The 22216-nt window shown below is 44.3% G+C and overlaps 1 protein-coding gene across 2 annotated transcripts in view; it reads left to right on the top strand.

Moving 5' to 3' along the window:
• AGO2 (argonaute RISC catalytic component 2) overlaps positions 1 to 22216 on the top strand; it is a 62989-nt gene that overhangs the window by 24752 nt on the left and 16021 nt on the right. Inside the window, exons 3-13 of one of the 2 annotated variants that reach the window (XM_081951057.1) lie at positions 1243 to 1363; positions 5851 to 6032; positions 8113 to 8249; positions 8402 to 8536; positions 9830 to 9917; positions 10840 to 10987; positions 12319 to 12438; positions 15448 to 15570; positions 16845 to 16978; positions 18838 to 19022; positions 20363 to 20522. In XM_081951057.1, the coding sequence (XP_081807183.1) occupies positions 1243 to 1363; positions 5851 to 6032; positions 8113 to 8249; positions 8402 to 8536; positions 9830 to 9917; positions 10840 to 10987; positions 12319 to 12438; positions 15448 to 15570; positions 16845 to 16978; positions 18838 to 19022; positions 20363 to 20522 (1533 nt within the window). Of the gene's footprint in view, positions 1 to 1242; positions 1364 to 5847; positions 6033 to 8112; positions 8250 to 8401; positions 8537 to 9829; positions 9918 to 10839; positions 10988 to 12318; positions 12439 to 15447; positions 15571 to 16844; positions 16979 to 18837; positions 19023 to 20362; positions 20523 to 22216 lie in introns of both variants that reach the window. The other variant, XM_081951056.1, reaches the window with a different exon arrangement.

The raw sequence follows: 22216 nt of genomic DNA, 5'->3' as shown, positions 1-22216 counted from the left end.
TTCTGCAATCGAGTTTGAAGCAGTTTACCTTCATTTTATCATGTGAACGTTAGAGTCAGGCAATATTCTTAATCTTCTCTTGGCCTCTTTGTTTTTTTTATTTTATGCAATAATTAAATCGCTAAGAGAACCCGCAGTTACTCATCATACTTTTACTCTGCACAGAGGTGACATCTATCACTCAGAATTGTTCTGGCCTGTTGTAAAGCAAAGGAACAGGGATTCTCTTCATTGTGGCCAATCAGCTGAGGACACAGGTTCATATTGCATGCTTCTACCTTAGTTGATCCAGGGGTCTTCACCTGTGTTTTTAAGTGATTCCCAGCTTCTAGTCCTTTCTGCCGTATTCTATTTTCCAATATAACAACAGCACAAGAGCTGCTCAGAGTCACCTTAAAGGTGAGATAGATGGATGGATGGATGGATGAGGATGGATGGATGGATGGTTGGGAGGTTGGTTGGATGGATGGATGGGTGTAGATGGATGGATGGATAGATCGATGGGACAGTAGGTGGATGGATGGATGGATGGGACAGGGTGTGGATGGATGGGATGGTGGGTGGGTGGATGGATGTGGATGGATGGATGGATGGATGGATGGATGGATGGATGGGAGGGAGGGAGGGTGGGTGGGTGGATGGATGGGATGGTGGGTGGGTGGGTGGATATGGATGGATGGATGGGAGGATAGATGGGAGGGAGGGTGGATGGGTGGGTGGGTGGATGGATGGGATGGTGAGTGGCTGGCTGGCTGGCTGGCTGGCTGGATGGGACGGTGGGTGAGTGGATGGATGTAGATGGATGTATGAATGGGGGGATGAATCAATGGGAGGATGGGTGGGTGGGTGGGTGGATGGATGGGATGGTGAGTGGATGGATGAATGGATGGAAGGGCGGATGGATGGGAGTGTGGGTGGATGGATGGATGTTTCTTTCTCAACCTCAGCAACTTTTAGATGCCTGAACTTCAACTAGAATTCCCTAGATACCATGCTAGCTGGTGAAGTCTGGGAGTTGTAGTTCACACTTCTTAAAATTACTGAGGTCGACCGAGATAGATAATAAATAAATCTTATGTACAGAACTCCAAGAGACTACATGGAAAGTGCTCTAAATTGAGGAGATTTCAACCAGCCCTTTAAACGCTGCTTTGGTTTATAATGTTGATCACCTGTTATTATATTTCAATACTTTGTCTGAATAGCAGAAGATCCTTTGTTCATACGGTTCTCTGTTTCCAGAGAAATAGTTGAGCACATGGTGCAGCACTTTAAAGCCCAGATCTTTGGAGATCGCAAGCCAGTATTTGACGGGAGAAAAAATCTCTACACCGCGATGCCGCTTCCAATAGGGAGAGATAAAGTAAGTATATAATGCTAAGTTTGGCTCTTAATTTCTGTTTGTGCAAATACAATTTTATGATTGGACGAAATCTATATTTGTCCCATATTATTTACTTGTTAAGCTGAATATTAGTGTGTATGTGTGTGGAGGAATTAGTGTGTGTTGCAAATTCCTGAGGAAGGATCTATGGCAAATCTCTGTGGTCACCTGGCCACAGCCAACTTGCTGCGGGACAACTCTCTGCAGGAGAAGAGTTACACTGATATCAAAGAAATGGTGGGACCGAATAGCACTTAGCAATAGCACTTAGACTTATATACCACTTTACAGCCCTCTCTAAAGGATTTACAGAATCAGCCTCTTGCCCCCAACAATCTGGGTCCTCATTTTACCCACCTCAGAAGGATGAAAGGCTAAGTCAACCTCGAACCCGGTGAGATTCCAACTGCCGAACTGCAGGCAGCTGGCAGTCAGCAGAAGTAGCCTGCAGTGCTGCACTCTAACCACTGCGCCACCTTGCCTCATTAAATCATTAAAGAAAGGATGCAAAAGCAGGAACAAAATGAAATGTCAATGACAAAAATTAAAATGTTTTAATTTTTTTAAAAAATAATTAAATCAGGGGTGTCCAAACTTGGGAACTTTAAGACTTGTGGACATGCTGGCTGGGGAATTCTGGGAGTTGAAGTCCACAAGTCTTAAAGTTCCCAAGTTTGGACACCCCTGAATTAAATTGAATTATTAATTTGTCCGGCGGTGATTTGGCTGTGGCAAGTTGTCCCATTCCGCCTGAGGAGTAACATGCAATGAATTCGCCGGGAGACGACGAGAGTGCCAATCAGAGGTGGGTTTCTGCCAGTTCGCTCCGGATCGGGCGAACCAGTAGTGGCGGCAGCAGGAGGCTCCGCCCACCCACCCGGACCCTTCTGCACATGTGCAGAAGCATCACCCGAGCAAGTGTGCATGCATGAGCAAACCAGTAGTAAAATTAATTGAAACCCACCACTGGTGCAAATGGTATACTCTGGTGAGGGAGAATTGGTGAGTCCTTTAGAACAACCAGTAATTTTGCACAGTCGAGTAACCTACCATGTAATCAAAGCTTGATCTAAGCCCTATTAATAGATAAAGAGGGCTTGGTTAAACCACCCCCTTGCCAACCAGTATGCTGAATCGTATCTTTCTTGTATGCACTGAGCAAAAATTCGCTGTCTGTCGGGAAAAAAAATATGCGAAGCCTTCGGATGATCCCCCTTCTCAAGCAGGATAAATCAGGTGATCTAATGAACGAAATGGCAATCTGCTTTGAATCGGAGGGTCCTCCATTATTAAAAATAATAGCACATATATTAGATGCCACTTTTAGAGTTCGCTCTTTGTGACGCGGGTTTGTGGAAATGAATCCTGCCCCTAGCAAACAGGTTCTTCTGCTTAGAAGAAACCCTGCGTGTCTTTCTTGGTGTTTGGGTCTCACGTCAGTTTGGTCACCAGTGGAACAAGTATCATATTTTTCGGAGTATAAGACGCACCAAGATTTTGAAGAGGCAAATTAAAAAAGAAAGTTTGTACTCTGCAAACCTCCTGGGGGCTGGGGTTTTGTCAAAAGAAGGGCATGCATAGCCTTTAGGAGGCTAGTAGAGTGCTCCTGGAGGCTGGGGGGGGGGGGCAAAAACGAGCAAAAAAACAGCCCATTTTTCACTCATTTCTGCCCTCCCCAACCCCCAGGAGCACTCTGGAAGCCTCCTAAAGGCTATGCACGGCCATTTTTGCAAAGGGGGCGGGGTTTCGGGAGGTCAAAAATGCTGTATTCTGTGTATAAGATGCACCCAGGCTTTCACCCTCTTTTGAGGGAAAAAAGGTGTGTCTTATACTCCGGAAAATACGGTAACTTTGGATTTTACCAGCAAATTCTACAAGAGAAAATCAAGCCTATCTGTCCATTAGCTGATGCTTAAAGGAATTCAGTCAGGTAGCACAACAACAATGTTAAAACAGACAAGTAAATCTATAACAGATGGTTAAACAGGAGGGAGTCTGTATTTTGAAATGGGGGAATGAAAGCCTTCACCATAATCCAATTGAAATGTTGGGGCATGACCTGGTATGAAGTATTTAGGCAGCACCCCCAACAAATCAAGCACAGTAATTCCATAAAGAGAAATGGACCATATTCCAGATCATCACTTGATCAATAGGTTCAGGAAGTCTTTGGCTGAAGACTTCTTTAGCCACCGTGAAAGAAGCTGCCACCTGTTTCTAAATCTAAAGTTTCATATAACTTTTTCCAACAAAGGAAGTCAGGTTAGAGCTCAGGGTGCTCTTTAAAGACATGACTAAAAAGCAGAGACATCACCCTGCCAACAAAAGTGTGTCTAGTCAAGGCTAAGGTTTTCCCAGTTGCAATGGATGGCTGTGAAAGTTGGACCATAAGGAAGGCTGAGCGCTAAAGAATGGAGGCCTTTGAACTCTGGTGCTGGAGAAGAAGACTCCTGCATTGAGTCCCTTGGACTGCAAGGCGATCCAACCGGTCAGTCCTAGAGAAAATCAACCCTGACTGCTCTTTAGAAGGCCAGATCCTGAAGAGGAAACTCAAAGACTTTGGCCACCTAAGGAGAAGGAAGGACTCCCTGGAGAAGAGCCTAATTCTGGGAAAGACTGAGGGCAAAAGAAGAAGGGGACGGCAGAGAATGAGTTGGCTGGATGGAGTCACCAAAGGAGTCGGCGTGAGCTTAAATGGACTCCAGAGGATGGTAGAGGACAGGAAGGCCTGGAGGAATGTTGTCCATGGGGTCACGTTGGGTCAGACACAACTTCACAACTAACAACAAATATGCTGTTTGCTGTGTTGTTTATTTAATGGCATTCTCTTTAGAAGAGAATATTTATAACTCAGGGTTGAACTGTGGGGTCCTTGTTGCCTTCTGAGCTTGGTTGTTTTCTTGCAGACGTTTCATGACCCAACTAGGTAACGTCATCAGTGCTAGCAACCAAGCTCAGAGAGCATCAAGGACCATACAGAAACCTCTTTGTCTATTATTAGGTGAAACCCTTACCAAATTATAGGTCAAAATACCATTCGTGAAAAAGGATTCATACATTTTTCTTCATCGCTCTAAATGACCCCTTTCGAGTCTAGGATTCCATAAAGGTTGAACTTAGGCCATGTTAAGATAAGCAAGTAGGAGATAAGCCAGTTAATTTGATGTCCCACCATACATGTTGAAACGGATGCAGTGATCATTCTAAAGCAGTCTTCCATGATTGATTCCCCCCCCCCCCCCAATCTGGTTTGCTATCAATACAATAATACAATACAATAGTAGAGTTGGAAGGGACCTTGGAGGTCTTCTAGTCCAACCCCCTGCCTAGGCAGGAAACCCTATACCGTTTCAGACAAATGGCTATCCAACATCTTCTTAAAGACTTCCAGTGTTGGGGCATTCACAACTTCTGGAGGCAAGCTGTTCCACTGATTAATTGTTCTCACTGTCAGGAAATTTCTCCTCAGTTCTAAGTTGCTTCTCTCCTTGATTAGTTTCCATCCATTGCTTCTTGTTCTACCCTCAGGTGCTTTGGAGAATAATTTGACTCCCTCTTCTTTGTGCACCAGGCCCTTCTGAGAAATAATCTTTCTCCCTTCTGAGAAATAATCTTTGTGCACCAGGCCCTTCTGAGAAATAATCTATAGGTTTGGAAGCCATTAAAAGACAGGCAAGTGATCCAAAATCATTATCCAACATTGTGTGATCCTGGTCATAAATTAAGTGGGTGAAAGACTTTTTTCACTTGTGGCATCCTAATTTCTAATTCCTTTCTCTGAGTGGACTTGCATTTCACCGATCTGAATAGTTTTTGTCTGGTGCTTTTTAGTTTCTCGGATAATCATCTTGCCTTAAATCACTTTATGTTACTCCTTTTTTGTTTTTAATTAAAAGGGGTCCTGTCCCAGCAAGCTACTGTATTTTTCGGAGTATAAGATGCACCTTTTTCCTTCAAAAAAGAGGCTGAAAATCTGGGTGCGTCTTATACACTGAATACAGCATTTTTTTGCCTCCCAAAACTCCGCCCTCTTCACCAAAATGGTGATGCATAGCCTTTTAGGAGGCTTCCAGAGTGCTCCTGGGAGCTGGGGGGGGAAGAAATGAGCGAAAAACGGCCAGTTTCTTGCCCCCCCAGCAGCACTCTACAAGCCTCCTAAGAGCTATTCATGCCCTTTTTTTGAAAAAAACAGGCCCGTTCTCATGAAAAACGGGTCATTTTTGGGAGGTTTGCAGAGTGCAAAAACTTTTTTTTTTAAATTTTCCTCTTCAAAACCTTGCTGCGTCTTATCCTCCGGTGCGTCTTATCCTCCGAAAAATATGGTAGCTTTTTCATACCTTCTAAAAAAATAAGTTTCCAGTTCTTTGCAGGAGAATCCACTTCTCTTCCTCCTTCCTCCCTCATTCTTTGGGCGTGGATATTTTAAGCGGAAAGAATCATCTTGTACTGCTTTCCAAATGTTGCAGGTGGAATTGGAGGTCACGTTGCCAGGAGAAGGGAAGGACCGAATATTCAAGGTAGCCATCAAGTGGATGTCGGTTGTGAGCCTTCAGGCATTGCACGATGCTCTCTCCGGTCGTCTTCCAGGTGTTCCTTTCGAAACCATTCAAGCTCTGGATGTGGTGATGAGGCACCTGCCCTCAATGAGGTGAGAGCTGGGCTCCCACACGGAGGTTCAGAGACAATTACGAACTGAGAAGGGGCTCCTTGTTGGCCGTTGGGCTCCCTGCCCTGCTCCTTCCCTGATTTTCTTCTTTGACAGCCTTTGAATTATTAAAAGAAGAGAATACAGGTAATCCTCGGCTTACAACAGTTCATTAGTGTTACTACAGCACTGAAAATAGTGACTTACGAATGTTTTCCACACTTATGACCAGGGGCGGGCTTCAACAATTTTAGCAAGGGGTTCTCTGCCTGGTTTCTGGGTGGCCATGATGGGCGTGGCCTAGCTGGCCTCCTGAATCACAGTGGAGGGGGAGCGGTTTTGCCTTTCCCAGGCTCCGGAGGCTTTTGCCGAGCTTCCAGGAGGGCGAAAACGGCCTTCCCAGGTTCCAGAGGCCCACTGGAGGCCGGCAAAGGGCCTTCCCAAACTTCCGGTAGGGCCGTTTTTCTCCTTCCCCAAGCCTCCGTGTACGCCCTGCACTTACCTGCATCCAAAACGGGCCGTGTGGGGATTCCTGGGAGGGGCGGGGCGGGAGGTGCCATCCAGGAGTGGAATTTGGGGTTTCTCCAAACTGCACAGAATCTTAGCTAGAGGTTCTCCTGAACCCCTGCGAACCCCCAGAAGCTCACCCCTGCTTACGACTGTTGCAGTAGCCCCATGGTCACATGGTTTACATTCGGATGCTTGGCAACTGACTCATATTTGTGACGGTTGCAGTGCCCTGGGGTCCTATGATTCCCTTTTGGGACCTTCGGACAAAGCAAAGTCAAGGGGGACTTCAGATTCACTTTTAACAACCGTGTGAGTAAGTTAACAACTGCAGCGATTCACTTAGCAACTGTGTGGCACCAAAGGTCGTAAAAGGGGGCAGCAGTCATTTAACCAGTGTTTCATTTATCAACACACATTTGGGGCTCAAATTTGTGGTCCTAAGTCAAGGACAACTTGTATTTGTAGTAAAGAAAAAGAGATATTCAAATTCTAATTTGGGAAATACTAATTGTGTCACCCGAACCGGTACAGGAAATTGTGGGTGGGCGGACAGCCCCCCCCCCCCCCCGGCTCTATGCCATCCTATTTAGCCACCTCACGGCCTTTTATTATTATTATTATTTTTTGCAATGGTTGCTAAGCAAATCACTACATAGTCAATGAATCATGAATTTAAACAAATTCGGTTCCCCCCATTGACTCTGCCAGTCGGAAGCCAGCTGGGAAGTTTGCCAATTGTAGTCACCTGACCCTGGAAGCCCCCCCCCCCCCCCCAATAAAAACATGCCGGTTGTGAAGAACCCAACGTTTGATCACGTAGCCATGAGGATGCTGTATCGGTCTTAAGTGTGAGAACGGATCCTAAGTCACTTTTTCTATGCTGTTGTACCTTTGTCATTAAAACAAACGGTTGTAAGCCGAGGACTATATGCACTGGCCAATATGGCTGTTCTGACCTAGGCTTCTCAAGAGCCTGAAGCAAACTCCTCGTCCCGACAAAAAAACCTTTTTATTAATTGACTGTGAATTCTGCTCATTCACATCCAGCAAAGTCTTTCAAGGGAGGATTTTCAGTCACAGACCTTCTCTGGCTTGGAGAGCTGCCAGGATGATGTCTGCAAAACTGGGCAAGGAGTCTCAGAGAGTCACAAACCAATTAAACGAACTAATGGTCTCCTGCAAACTCCACTCCCCTTTTGCTCCTCTTTTATTTCCTCTGGGAGGGGCCATTCATCATCCACCTGTGGCCTTACTCCCAAGACGACACCTGTTCTTTAGCTGTTCCCTTCGTCTGGCAGCTCTGCGCATGCACACACTGGGAACAGGCTCCAGCTGTTCACTGATGTCTGACTCTGAAGGCAGCTGATAACTGTCAGATGGCCCTGATCCCATCTCTGCCTCTGACACAGAGCCCTCATCAGAGCCTTCCCCAGACTCCAGGACTGGCCCATGTTCCTCCCCAACCTCCTCACTGTCCAGATCTGCTGCCACAAAAATGGCTCTGAACTGTGTTATAATATTGTTAAGAATCAAGACAGAAAAAGTGTTTCCTAATATTTTGTTTCAACGGCAGATATACTCCAGTGGGCCGATCTTTTTTTACTGCATCCGAAGGATGTTCGAATCCTCTGGGAGGTGGCAGAGAAGTCTGGTTTGGATTCCATCAGTCAGTCAGGCCTTCCCTGTGGAAAATGATGCTGAACATCGATGGTAGGTTATTTCTTTTATCTGCATTTGGGTGATCTTGTTTTAGTCCCCTGGAAGGGCACCAGTGGAATGAGACCTGAAGGGTATCAGAGAGTCGGGGGAAAAAAGCCACTTTGGTATTATTGATTTTTTTCTGTTTTCCCTTTTATTTTTAGTCTCTGCGACAGCATTTTATAAGGCCCAGCCAGTGATTGAATTTGTATGTGAAGTTCTTGATTTCAAAAGTATTGAAGAACAACAGAAACCTCTGACAGATTCCCAAAGGGTTAAGTTTACCAAAGAAATTAAAGGTAAGACAGGAAAAGAAGAGTTTGAAATAAAACCTACACAACCTTTTTTCTCTTGGGTGTTGACTGCACAATTTGACAAACGTGGTGCTACCCCATTTTTAAAAAAAGATCTTCTAATAAGCATTTTACCAAAATGACATCTCTTAACTCTGCAGAAAGGAGTTTTTAAGATGCTTTATTTCAGTGCATGGATTTCCAGGTTTTCTTAAAAACTGCACACAACAGATTGACTTCAAAGTTCAATTTGACCTTAGGGGTTAAATGTTGAAAGGACTGACCGTGGAGTTGTGATGTATAAAATGGCTGCCCAGAGGCAGTCCTTGACTTACAACCACAATCAAGGCCAGAATTTCTGTTGATTAGTGAGATGCTAGTTAAGTGAATTGCACCCAATTTTACGGCCTGTTTTGTCAGGGTTATTTAGAACATTACAGTGGAGTTGTTAAATGGATCACATTGTCATTAAGAGAAAACAGCTCTCCCCCCCCCCCCCGCCCCCGAGTTTGCTTGTTGGAAACTGGCTGGGTCGCAAATGTCAATCCCACCACCTGAATACGTTAATAACCGTTGCAAAAGTTTGATCATGTGACTGCGTGGATGTTGCAACAGGGGTGGGATTCAGCCAGTTTGCACTGATTTTGCATCTGATTCGCCGAACCAGTTGTTGAAGGACAGGCTGGCCCCGCCCACCTCTTCCCTCCCAGGAGTCTCCACTTCACCATGCCAGGTAAGTACAGGGCCAGCGCGGAAGCTCTGGTAGGGCGAAAAATGTGCCTACCGGAAATGGCTTTCCGATTTTGGAGGACCTCCGAAGCCCAGGGGAGGCCGTTTTCGTCCTCCTGGAGGCTCAAGGAAAGCCTCTGGAGGCTGGGGAGGGTGAAAATTCCCCCCCTCCTATGAAGAGGCTGAGTAGGCCATGCCCGCCATGGCCACGCCCACCCAGCAAACAGGCAGAGAACTGGTTGCTAAAAATTTTCAATCCCTCCCCTGGGTTGTAAATGTGAATATTTGGTTATAGGTTCCTTCCCCCCTCCTCCAAAAAAAGGCCATTGTAACCTTGAACAGTTGTTAAACAAATGGTTGTAAGTTGAGGACTCCCTGTACTGTTATCCCAAAGGTGTTTTTTTCAGGAGAAAACGAGCTTCTTGAAAAAGCCCAGCTGCCTCCTGAAAAAGTACCTTTGGCATAACTGTGACCCTTGGATGACTGAGAATACAGACTTTTTGCCTGCACTGTTGTGACTTCTCACAATCTACCGGAGGGAGAATAATGGTTCAATTGCTGTGTTACCAGGTCTTAAGGTGGAAATCACTCACTGTGGACAAATGAAAAGGAAATACCGAGTATGCAACGTTACGAGAAGACCAGCAAGTCACCAAACGTAATATTGATGTTTTGTTTTGTCTTTTGCGGTTATCTAAAACTAACCATTACACATATTGTGTTTCATATTCACTGCCTGGGATCTTACATCTCCTCAGTAGACAAATGATCAGGCAAATATGATGATGATAATAATAATAATAATAACAACCTAGGATATCTAGGACGCTGGCAGCAAACCGTATCAACCATTAGCAAAAGTTTGCTGGATTGTAACTGGGAACTACGCAGTTCGGCGGTTCGAATCCCTAGCACCACATAACGGAGTGAGCTCCCGTTACTTATCCCAGTTTCTGCCAACCTAGCAGTTCGAAAGCATGTAAAAATGCAGGTAGAAAATATAGGAACCACCTTTGATGGGAAGGTAACAGTGTTCCATTTTCCTTTGGTGTCTAGTCATGCCGGCCACATGACCCTGGAGACGTCATCGGACGGTGCTGGCTCTTTGGCTTTGAAACGGAGATGAGTGTCAGGGGACCCTAGAGTCCCCTAAAATCAGGAATGACTAGCACATATGTGCGAGGGGAACCTTTACCTTTACCTTAACTGGGAACTACTATGCCATCATTAATAGTCAGTTAGCATTGAATTGGCTTTTTCAAGGCAGAGAAGGGCAACCTGTAAACCGGGGGTCCCCAATTCTCTGGGCTGTAGACCGGTACTGGTCTGTGCCCTGTTAGGAACTGGGCTGCAGAGCTGGAGCTGAGCAGCTGGTGAGTGAAACTGATGTGTGAGTTTTAGATTGCACGCTTCTCCCCCCTCACCCCCAGTCTATGGAACCATTGTCTTCCATGAAACTGGTTATTCTCTGGTGTCAGGGAAAATGGTTGGGGACCCCTGCTCTAAACTATACTATGAGGTGACTTGCAGAAATACTAAGTTGTGCTTTTTTCCCTCTCCTTCAACTTGTTATTCTGCAGATTTCCTCTTCAGCAGGAGAGTGGCCAGACTGTTGAATGCACTGTAGCTCAATATTTTAAGGACAGGCACAAATTGGTATTACGCTATCCTCACCTTCCATGTTTACAAGTTGGACAGGAGCAGAAACATACATACCTTCCCTTAGAGGTAACTTTGTTCCTATTGAAGCATTTTCTCCCCCTCTCCCCCCTGTCTATTTTTCCTTATTCTGATTGTAAGACATGGCTTTTGTCACGATTTGGCATGTGATTTCACTATCAGGCTGCCATCCTTCCTTGTCTTAAAGGGGAATAACAGAGAGGTAAACGTGTTTATAAAACATGGTCTTTCCAATATGTATTCAAGGTGGATAGTGATGTATGTATGTATGTATGTATGTATGTATGTATGTATGTATGTATGTATGTATGTCAGTGGTGGGTTCCTGCCGGATCGCACCGGATCGCGCGCGCTCCCTTTCAGCGTTCCACCTGGCTCGCGCGCTCCCTTTCAGCGCTCCACCTGGCTCGCGCGCTCCCTTTCAGCGCTCCACCTGAAAAGACTTTTCAGGCGCTCCGCTCCGCTGAGGAAACATCTCCGTTCCCAGCCGAGCTGGTGGAGTGCAGGCAGGCGTCGTCGCTTCGCCAGGGGCGGGGCAAGACCGTACTTCCGGTTTTAGCGCCGGAAGGGAGCGCGCGAGCCAGGTGTAGCGCTGAAAGAGAGCGCGCGAGCCAGGTGGAGCGCTGAAAGGGAGCGCGCGCGATCCGGTGCGATCCGGCAGGAACCCACCACTGATGTATGTGTAGGTATATATATATATATACATTTTTGAGAGCAGGCAACAGAATTTCATTTTTAATGTGTGCCAATGTGCCCGTAGTAAAAAATGACAATAAAGGTCTCTGTCTGTCTGTCAGTCAAAAGAAACCTTTTGTTTCTGAAGTTGTTCAACAAAAATGAAGCAAGATCAGAAGATGTGATTGTCCATCATTGCTCTTGTGTGTGCGTGTGTGTGTGTATGTGTGTGTTAGTTGAAAAGTGCATGGTTTGGATAGTATGAGAAAAAATGTTTTTGTGACGCCTCAGAGAAATACTCAATTGACATATGGCTAGCCCTGTTGAAGCTTCATATATTTGATCAACCCTTTCAATGAGATTGCAGGTCGTCCTTGACTGATGACTAGCAACCATTCGAAGTTCCGACAGTTTTCAAAAAAACACAGTTCTTATGACCAGGAGTCAATGTTTTGATGTCACTCCCCCCCCCCGCACCTCCTGTGGTCATGTGATCACATTTTAGATATTCAGCAACCAATCTGCATCTTTTTTTTTTTTTTTTTGCTGGAAACTGGCATTGTTTCCAGTTCCCAGCTAAAAACACACGTCGGGGACAATGGATTTGAAGACTACCTGTATAGGGGCAGCCGAAGAAGGCACATGCTATATATAATTTTCCCCCCACATACTTTGACAGTAACCTTTTGGCTGTGTTGTTTTAGGTATGCAATATAGTTGCAGGACAGAGATGTATTAAGAAGCTGACAGACAATCAAACTTCTACTATGATTAGAGCCACAGCAAGATCAGCCCCAGATCGTCAGGAAGAGATCAGCAAATTGGTGAGCATCAACCCTATAAGGTAGACCGGACTTGGAAACAGATATCAGGCTTAATAGCAGTAACTGTGAGAGGGATCTTGGAGTCGTAGTGGTCGTTTGGCTAAATATGAAGCAGAAGTGTGCGGCAGCAGCTAAAAAGCCAATGCAATCCTAAATTGCATTAACAGAGGGATACAATCAAGATCAAGGGAAGTACTAAAACTACTTGATAAAGCCTTAGTAAGACCACACCTAGAGTACTGCATCCAGTTTTGGTCACCACACTATAAAAAAGATGTTCAGACTCTAGAAAGGGTGCAGAGAGGAGCAACCAAGAGGATTAGAGAACTGGAGGCTAAAACATATGATAAACATTTGCAGTTACTGGGCCTGGCTAGTCTAGTGAAGAGAAGGACCAGGGGAAACATGAGAGCAGTCTTCCAGTATTTGAAGGGCTGTCACAGAGAGGAAGGGGTCAAGCTGTTTTCCAAAGCACCCCAAAACCAGACAAGGAATAACAGGTGAAACTGACCAAGGAGAGATTCAGCCTGGAAATAAGGAGCAATTTCCTGACAGTGAGGACAATCAACCAATGGAACAGAAGTTGCCTTCGGAAAATGTGGGAGCTTCATCACTGGAGGCTGGAGATTGGACTGCTATTTGTCAGAAATGGTGTAGGGTCTCCTGCCTGGGTGGGGTTTTTTTTGGATATATGAACTACAAGGTCCTTTCCAGCTCTGTTAATCTGTAATTAACCCATTTTCTTCTGGGTTTATGGATTATTACAATGAACTATGTAGAGCTGAAGCTACTTTTATCAGAAGAGCCACAGGAACAGAGCTGGTCCAAATGTTCTTCCCTTCTTCCTTCTTTTCTCCTCAGGAGGATTAAGGGGTGGGGATTGTCAGATGTTTTTATAAACTACTTTCTTGGCCTGGGTTCAAATGTTGTTTATCTGCTTGTTGCCTTGGTACTGGAGCTTCCCTCTGTCCCTCAAGGCCATCCTCTGTGCTCCCTGCAGTGGCTCCCTTTTGTCCCTTATTGGAACAGTAGGAAGGAGACTGATTGGCACAGGTGTATGTTCCATGTCTGAAAGAACGTCACAAAATGTCTTCCCATAGTTCCATTCCCAGCGGTCAGTTTTTTAAAGAAAACATTTCAGCCAGGAGCAGGAGAGAAAATCATGGTATTGAGAGGCTGAAGATTAGAGAGAAAGAATAGAGAAAAACCAAGACAGTGTTGTTGCAGACATAGAACACAGAACAGAGAATAACAAAGTTGGAAGGGACCTTCTTGGAGGTCTTCTAATCCAACCCCGTGGTCGAGCAGGAGACCCTATACCTTTTCAGACAAATAGTTGTCTAATCTCTTCTGAAAAATTTCCAGTGCTGAACCTCCTACAATTTCTGAAGTCAAGCTGTTCCACTGGTTAATTGTTTCTCCTTAGTTCTAGATTTCTTCTCCTTGATTACTGTATTATTCGGAGCATAAGACACACCTTTTTCCCCCATAAAAGAGAGTGAAAATTTGGGTGCATCTTATACACTGAATGTAGACCCACCCACCGACCCCCACCCTTTGGCCTCTGCCTCCCAGCAATTTACCATATTTTTCAGAGTATAAGACGTACTGGAGTATAAGACCCACCAAGATTTTGAAGAAGCAAATTTTTTAAAAAAGTTTTTGCACTCTGCAGATGTCCCATAAATGGCCCGTTTTTCGCAAAAGCGGACCCATTTTTCACCCCCCAAAGGGCATGCATAGCCTTTAGGAGGTTTATAGAGTGCTCCTGGGGGCTGGCGGGGGGACAGAAACGAGCAAAAAACGGCCCATTTTTTGTAAAAAAAAAGGGCATGTGTAGCCTTTAGGAGGCTTATAGAGTGCTCCTGGGGGCTATGGAGGGCATGCCCCTCCCAGCCCCCAGGAGCACTCTATAAGCCTCCTAAAGGCTATGCATGGCCATTTTGGTGAAGGGGAAGGGTTTCGGGAGGCCAAAATGCTGTATTCAGTGTATAAGATGCACCCAGATTTTCACCCTCTTTTTTGAGGGAAAAATACGGTACCTCCTGCAGCAAATGGGAAAATGGGGCTTGCGAAGTTGCAATAGGCTACAGCAACCCTGCAGCCTGTAACAGCTGATGATCGGGAGACTCAAGCTGAAATTGAAAGTGAAACTTGCTGTGTGCTCCACAATTGCTGGGAGGCAGAGGCAGATTTTTTTTCTCTTGTGCTAATCATGCTGTTTGCTGCAAGGAGATAAGTCAATAACTATAAATGCATATAGAATGTTCAAATTATTAGATGTGTTTTTTAAAGACTGCTTTATTATTGTTCTAGACAACAACAAAATGAAGAAGCTTTTTAAAATAAATGCTTGACCTGAAGAGGCCCAGTGTTATTTTACTTTCTTTTAAATAGCAGAGAATAACTATACTTCCAGAAAGCACATCAATTTTAACAGGATCTGTACAAGTGTAATCTGAAATGTAACACTACAAACTTCGTATATTGTCTGTACTGTTTGCTGTTTGTTGCAAGAAGGCAAATTGCTGGGAGGCAGAGGCAGATTTTCCCCCCTTGTTTTCCTCCCCAAAAGCTAGGTGTGTCTTATACTTCGGAGCGTCTTATACTCCAAAAAATACGGTACTTTCCATCCGTTGCTTCTTGTCTTGCATTCAGTTGCTTTGGAAAATAGGTTAACTCTCCCTATACCTAGGAGCCCCTCAAATATTGGAAGACTGCTATCATGTCTCCCCCAGTCCTTGTTTTCATTAGACTTAAATGTACCCAATTCCTGCAACCATTCTTCGTATGTTTCATCCTCCATTCACCCTAATCATTCTTGTTGCTCTTCTCTGCACGCTTTCCAGAATCTCAATTTCTTCTTTTTTTATTGTGATGAGCAGAACTTGATGCAGACTGCATAGGTTTAAAAACTTCAGAATTGATTTTCCATTGCAACTAAAACAACCCTAAATCAATTTACTTTAGATGTGTGTTTGTATGAAATATTTTTTCCCCTCCTCCTAGATGCGAAGTGCAAGTTTTAATACCGACCCTTTCGTTCGGGAGTTTGGAATCATGGTCAAAGATGAAATGACGGATGTCACGGGGAGAGTGTTGCAGCCGCCTTCGATTCTCTACGGAGGCCGGGTACGTCTGTCATCAGGGCTTCAAGTTCTCATTTTGCTTGTTGGTTGTGGCCCAGAGTAAGAGTTGGCATGACGGTTTCCTGTGATTTCAGATGGGCTATGTAGTGTGGCTCAGTAGGGGACGCGGTGGCTCAGTGGCTAAGACGCTTGTCGATCAGAAAGTTTGGCAGTTCGATTCCCTAATGGAGTGAGCTCCTGTTACTCGTCCCAGCTTCTGCCAACCTAGCAGTTCGAAAGCATGTAAAAAATGCAAGTAGAAAAATAGGAACTACCTTTGGTAGGAAGGTAACAGCTTTCCGTGGGCCTTTGGTGTTTAGTCATGTGGGCCACATGTCTTCGGAGATGTCTTCGGACAGTGCTGGCTCTTCGGCTTTGAAACAGAGATGAGCACTGCCCCCTAGAGTCCGGAACGACTAGCACATATGTGCGAAGGGAACCTTTACCTTTACCTTTATGTAGTGTCAAGGTCGGTGGCTTGCAGATGTTCTGGGGTTTAATGCTCTGTATAAAATGTGCAGTTTCCACAGCCAGGAATTACTCCCCAGTGAAAAAGCCCTTAATAAGAGGAACCTGTCTGTCCACTGGGAATGTCCTGAGGGGACCAGAACAACTGAAATGTGTGTGCACTTCTACCTTTCCACTGTGCACTTTTTGCACTAAGTTGTTCTTTGGTCTGCAATCCATTGCACAGATTGTCCTTGACTTACGGCCACAATTGAGCCCTAGATTTCCATTACTAAGTGGAATAGTTGCTAAGTGAGTTCTGCCCCATTTTACGACCTTTCTTGCCATAGTTGTTAAGTTAGTAGCACGGTCGTTAAGTAAATCCGGCTTCCCTATTGACTTTGCTTGTCAGAAGGTTGCAAAAGGGGATCACAGGCTCCGGGGGACGCGGCAACCGTCACAAATATAAACCAGTTGCCAAGCGTCCGAATTTTGATGATCACGTGACCGTGAGGATATTGCGATGATCATAAGTATGAAAAACAATCCTAAGTGCCGTTGTAACTTTCAATGGTCACTAAGTGAACACTTGTAAGTCAAAGACCACCGGTGGGTTTGACCAAGGAGAGCTTTGATACCATGAGCCGTGATGTGGGCTGGTCTGTGAACACTCTGGTGTGGGTACCTTTGTTTTTCCCCTTGGCATCCAGGGGGTTTGACATCAAAAGACAGATGTGTTTTGAAATTGCTGCACTGTAGAATTTTGTTTTGGGGTTTTTTGGGTGGCTCTGGGAAATCATTCAACTTAATTTTTTCCCCCTCTCTCTCTAGAACAAAGCAATTGCGACCCCAGTGCAGGGGGTCTGGGATATGAGGAACAAACAGTTTCATACTGGAATTGAAATCAAAGTCTGGGCCATTGCGTGTTTCGCTCCCCAACGCCAGTGCACTGAAGTCCATCTTAAGTGAGTCTGTAGTTGAGTGGCCTCTTGTTCACGTCTTCTTCCAGTTTTCCCTTGTTCTGCTGTGGTGTTTTTCCCGGTGTTTTCTCTGCATCCCTTTGCAATAAATACAGTATTTAGAATAGAATTGGAAGGGACCTTGGAGGTCTTCTAGTCCAACCCCCTGCCTAGCCAGGAAACTCTATACTGTTTCAGACAAAGGGTTGTCCAACATCTTCTTAAAAACATCCATTGTTGGAGCGTTCAGAACTTCTGGAGGCAAGTTGTTCCACTGATTAATTGTTCTAACTGTCAGGAAATTTCTCCTTAGTTTTAAGTTGCTTCTCTCCTTGATTAGTTTCCACCCATTGCTTCTTGTCCTATCCTCAGGTGCTTTGGAGAATTTGTCCCAAAAGTGCTGTTTTTTTCAAGAGGCAGCTGGACCTTCTGCTTTTCTTTGAAGATGTTTCGCTTCTCATCCAAGAAGCTTCTTCAGCTCTGAATCCCAAAGTACATAGCTAAATATCTATGGAGATACTCAATCCACCAGGTCATGGTTGTCCCAAAAGTGCTTTTTCCCCCCCAAGAGGCAACTGGTTTTTCTTCGAAGATGTTTCGCTTCTCATTCAAGAAGCTTCTTCAGCTCTTTGTGTTAAGTGTCTTTGGAACAACCATGACCGGGGTGACTAAGAATCTCCATAGACAAACACAGTATTTCTTTTCAAATTACAGGTAATCCTTGATTTATGGTTGTAATTGTATTGGCCATTAAGCGGGTCATCACAGACTTGATTCTATGACCTGTTTTGTAGCACTAGTTAAATCAGGGGTGTCCAAACTTGGGAACTTTAAGACTTGTGGACTTCAACTCCCAGAATTCTGGGAGTTGAAGTCCACAAGTCTTAAAGTTCCCAAGTTTGGACACCCCTGAGTTAAATGAATGTAGCAGTTGTAAAATGAATGGAGTTGTTGTTAAGTGAACACATTATGCGCAATGGGTCTTTTTTCTCCTGGGAACAGGAAGCGATCACTAGTTTCTGGAAGAAACATAAAATTGCAATCGTATGACCACAGGACATTTCAAACAGCTATAAATTCTGGCTGATTGCCAAGCATCCCAATCAGGTGATCACATGGCGGGGCTCCAGTTATTAGAACTTCAAAAAGTGGCTCAATAGCTAAGATGCTGAGCTTATCGATCAGAAAGGTCAGCAGTTCGGCGGTTGGAATCTCTAGCGCTGCGTAACGGAGTGACCTCCCGTTACTTGTCCCAGCTTCTGCCAACCTAGCAGTTCCAAAGCACGTAAAAAATGCAAGTAGAAAAAGAGAAGCCACCTTTGGTGAGAAGATAACAGCGTTCTGTGCGCCTTTAGTGTTCAGTCACATGACCACAGAGACGTCTTCGCACAGCGCTGGCTCTTTGTCTTTGAAATGGAGATGAGCACCCTAGAGTCCCCTAGAGTCAGGAACGACTAGCACATATGCGAGGGGAACCTTTACCTTTACCTTATGTATTTAGTTTAATGCGCTACATTTTTGTTCTGTGATGTTGAATTTTCCCTCCTGTTCTGATCATTGATCGAAGAAATCATTTTTCCTTTTAAAGTCTTAAGTAGGCAGCCTCCTTTCAGACTTGCAAAGTTTGAAGGCGCTGTTTCAAGTTTCCTGGCCTAATATAATTTTGGAAGGAAAGGATTAAAGGGAGAATCTTATAGTTATGGATGCAACGGGTTCTACTCTCGCTTAGAAGGATTAGCATAAATGCGTTCTGGAATCGGACATCCACAATTGTAGAGCGTAGAATGTGATGTCTTGTTACACGGCTACGTAAAACTTTGGTTCTTGCCCTTAAAATGTGGTGTTGCTTCTTTTTAATGTACCAGAACCTTCACTGAACAATTGAGGAAAATTTCCAGAGATGCAGGAATGCCCATCCAAGGTCAACCTTGCTTCTGTAAATATGCCCAGGGAGCAGACAGCGTGGAGCCAATGTTCCGTCACCTGAAGAACACCTATTCTGGGTTACAGCTTGTGGTTGTCATTCTACCTGGGAAAACTCCTGTTTATGGTCAGTTTAAGAGACCTACATGCCTCTGTCACCTTTTGCCTTACTATAAATCAACCTTGACCACTGGAAGATGTATGGACTTCAACTCCCAGAATTCCACAGCTGGCATAGCCAGCTGTGGAATTCTGGGAGTTGAAGTCCACACATCTTCCAGTAGTCAAAGAAAAACACTGCTGTGAATATGTGACTTTTCATTGTGATCCTGAAGGCACTTTCTTGAGATGGTTCTCTTTGTTTGCTGCCTCTGTATTTCAGTTATGAATTACTTTTCTACATTAACCTTGGAAATGTCTGATCTACAACGCTCATCAACTATAATGCAATGCAGGTTTGATAGCTTAGTGTGATATTTTCTTCTAAAATGTCACAAGAAGAAAAATTTATACATGGAGTATCGAAACATATCTTCCTGTACAGTCTTTTCCTCAAAAACAGAAGGCTGCATGTGAGAATGCCAGAATTCTATCTATTTTAGAAGATAGTTGGATTGTAAAGAAGTGATTGAAGGGTGGAATTATGATATATATCTTGATCAGCAGCTGTTATATCATAAATTCTTAGTGACGGAAGTTTAAATTTTACCCTTAATTTAGAACATATCTGCCTCCCATAGGCAACAGACAACGAGGTATTTTTTTTAAAGTTATATAGAAAAGCATTTATTGTATTGCAGATATACTGTGCTTCAGTTAATTTTCAAAGTAATTTATACAAAAGAGGAAATAGATCAAGATATATAAACAAAATGCTAATTACAAGATTTATAAAATGGCAAGACCCAAAGTCTTAAAACTGCCTTAGAAATGTCAATCAAATGACGATAATAATTATTTTTTACATTGATTGTATTTGTTTTATATGGCTTTCCATTTCAAACAAATAACGTGGAGTGAATGGCTAATTAAGAACACGTCTTGTTGAAAAAGAAGGGTTTTTTTTTTGGGTGGGGGGGACTTGGCAAAAAAATACCCCAATCAAGGAACTACCAACTCAGGCAGACAAGCTAACAGTAAACAACAACCCAATAAAGTGACCACTTCTATCAACACTGACACTGCAAGCCACTAGTAAATAAAAAGAGCAAGCACTATACACTGATGATGTAACCAATGACCTCTCATTTCAACCCCAAGCCACAAATATTCTCTTCTATAGAAAGATAGGTGTTGTATGGCCCATGGCCTTCTCCTTAATCGCCCCCTGCTTTATCTCAGAGGGCCCTTATGAGAAGATGCTCTGACAAAGAGCTTATAGTTGGGGCTAAGCAGTCTTAAGTCGCTATCAGAGCCATCCCCTTGATCTGTTTAACAGCATCTCTTCTCATTTCTCTGACTCGGCAGCCGAAGTGAAGCGTGTCGGTGATACGGTGTTGGGAATGGCCACGCAGTGCGTACAGATGAAAAATGTGCAAAGGACTACCCCGCAGACACTTTCTAACTTGTGCTTAAAGATCAATGTCAAACTAGGAGGAGTTAATAACATTTTATTGCCACAAGGAAGGTAAGGATTTTCAGGGTATGAGTAAGTACCCCACTGGTCCTGTGCTGGTGAAGAAAAAAAGTAGTTCGCTCATTCATTCAGTTGGCCGAACAATTGGTCTAGTTACCCCATTTGCAGTTAACGTGAGATTTATTTAAAAAAAAAAAGCAAACAGACCATTCTTTTCAACATGGGGTAATTTTATCTTGCAGCATTTCTTTTTTTTAAAAAAAAAATAGATTGGTTTTTGTGGTTAGATCTTAATTAACGCCTTATAACAAGGCAGAATCCCAAACTTTTTGAATTGTGTTTTGAAGGATCAAGCTGTGGAAGTTGTGAAGGGCTCTTTTTTATGTTGCACCAAGCAACCTTCCAGTTGTGACTAGTTTTGTGGCTGAAGGAGGGGGGAAGGCAAAATAATTATAAATTTCATTCATGGCCGGGTTGTTGACTCTGAAAAAAAGAATAACAACTCAAGACTTAAAACTGTTACATATTGTGTTGGTATAACAATTTGAAAAGGGAAGAAGGGAGAGAAAAATCTCCCATTGGCCCTCAAATTGTGCTACTTTACAATTTAACCATGGTTTATTGACAGCACCATAACTTGACTTGTCAGCTAGGAACAACTATAGCATATAACTGTAGAAATACTTCAAAATTAAGTAAGATGGACTTTTAACGGGCAACAACATTTTGAATGAGTCTGAAGATCAGCTGCTGATCAGCTGATGCAAGGAATAGGCCGAGAAAGGAATGTTACTTATATTGGCCACCTTGAGTTATTTGTCATACTAATAAAGGCAACAAACAAACAAACACACTTTGATTTTGGGGGGGAGCGGGGAGAGGGGTCTACAAACAACTGGCCAGCTGCATTCTCCACTGCGTTTAGCTTCTGGGCCACTTTGAAAGATAGTCACATGTCACTGCCATCGTTTTGTTTAGCAATAAGTCGGAAACGGATGGAGGAATTGTAGGCACCCCAGAGGTTCAGTTATGTACTTCCCAGCAGTCCTCATGGCTGGCTGGCGTTCTGTAACGCACCAGCATCTCTTCATCCATAAGTCGGAGCCTAAATGACTTGCAACTTTTGCTGTCTACAAAAGAACACTTTAAAGCTGGTGTAAAAACAAACGCTCTTGGCTCCCACTGCTTTCCCTCCGTCATTTAGTTCTAAGCCGGGGTGAACTTCTCTTTTCCACACCAAAGGTGGCGCAGTGGTTAGAATGCAGTACTGCAGGCTCCTTCTGCTGACTGCAATTTGGCAGTTCGAATCTCACCAGACTCAAGGGTGACTCAGCCTTCCGTGCTTCCGAGGTTGGTAAAATGAGGAGCCAGATTGTTGGGGGCAAGAGGCTGACTCTGTAAACCGCTTAGCGAGGGCTGTGAAGCACTGTGAAGTGGTAGATAAGTCTTAAGGGCTATTTCTATTGCTATCGTATTTTAACCTCAGTCGGCACCAGTGGTAGCCCTCCATAGACTAGCACAGATGTTTCCATCATGAATGCTGATGACAAGGTCAATTGGATTGTCCCTGTGTCTCTGAAATACGATCACCAAGAACTCTTCTGCGATCACCGTATGTTTCTTCAGTTTATGTCTCTTTGGTACAGTGGTGGATTGCAGGCGGTATGCCCGGGTACGGGCATACCGGAGCCTACCCGGAGCACTGGGTACCGTTCCGGTACGGTGCTCCAGAGGGCCCACCCGCC

The sequence above is a fragment of the Natrix helvetica genome, assembly GCF_964273705.1.
Source record: "Natrix helvetica genome assembly, chromosome: 4".
In the NCBI taxonomy this organism is placed as follows: Eukaryota; Metazoa; Chordata; class Lepidosauria; order Squamata; family Natricidae; genus Natrix; species Natrix helvetica.
The sequence above is the reverse complement of the archived record's forward strand: the minus strand, read 5'-3'. Positions and strand labels throughout refer to the sequence as shown.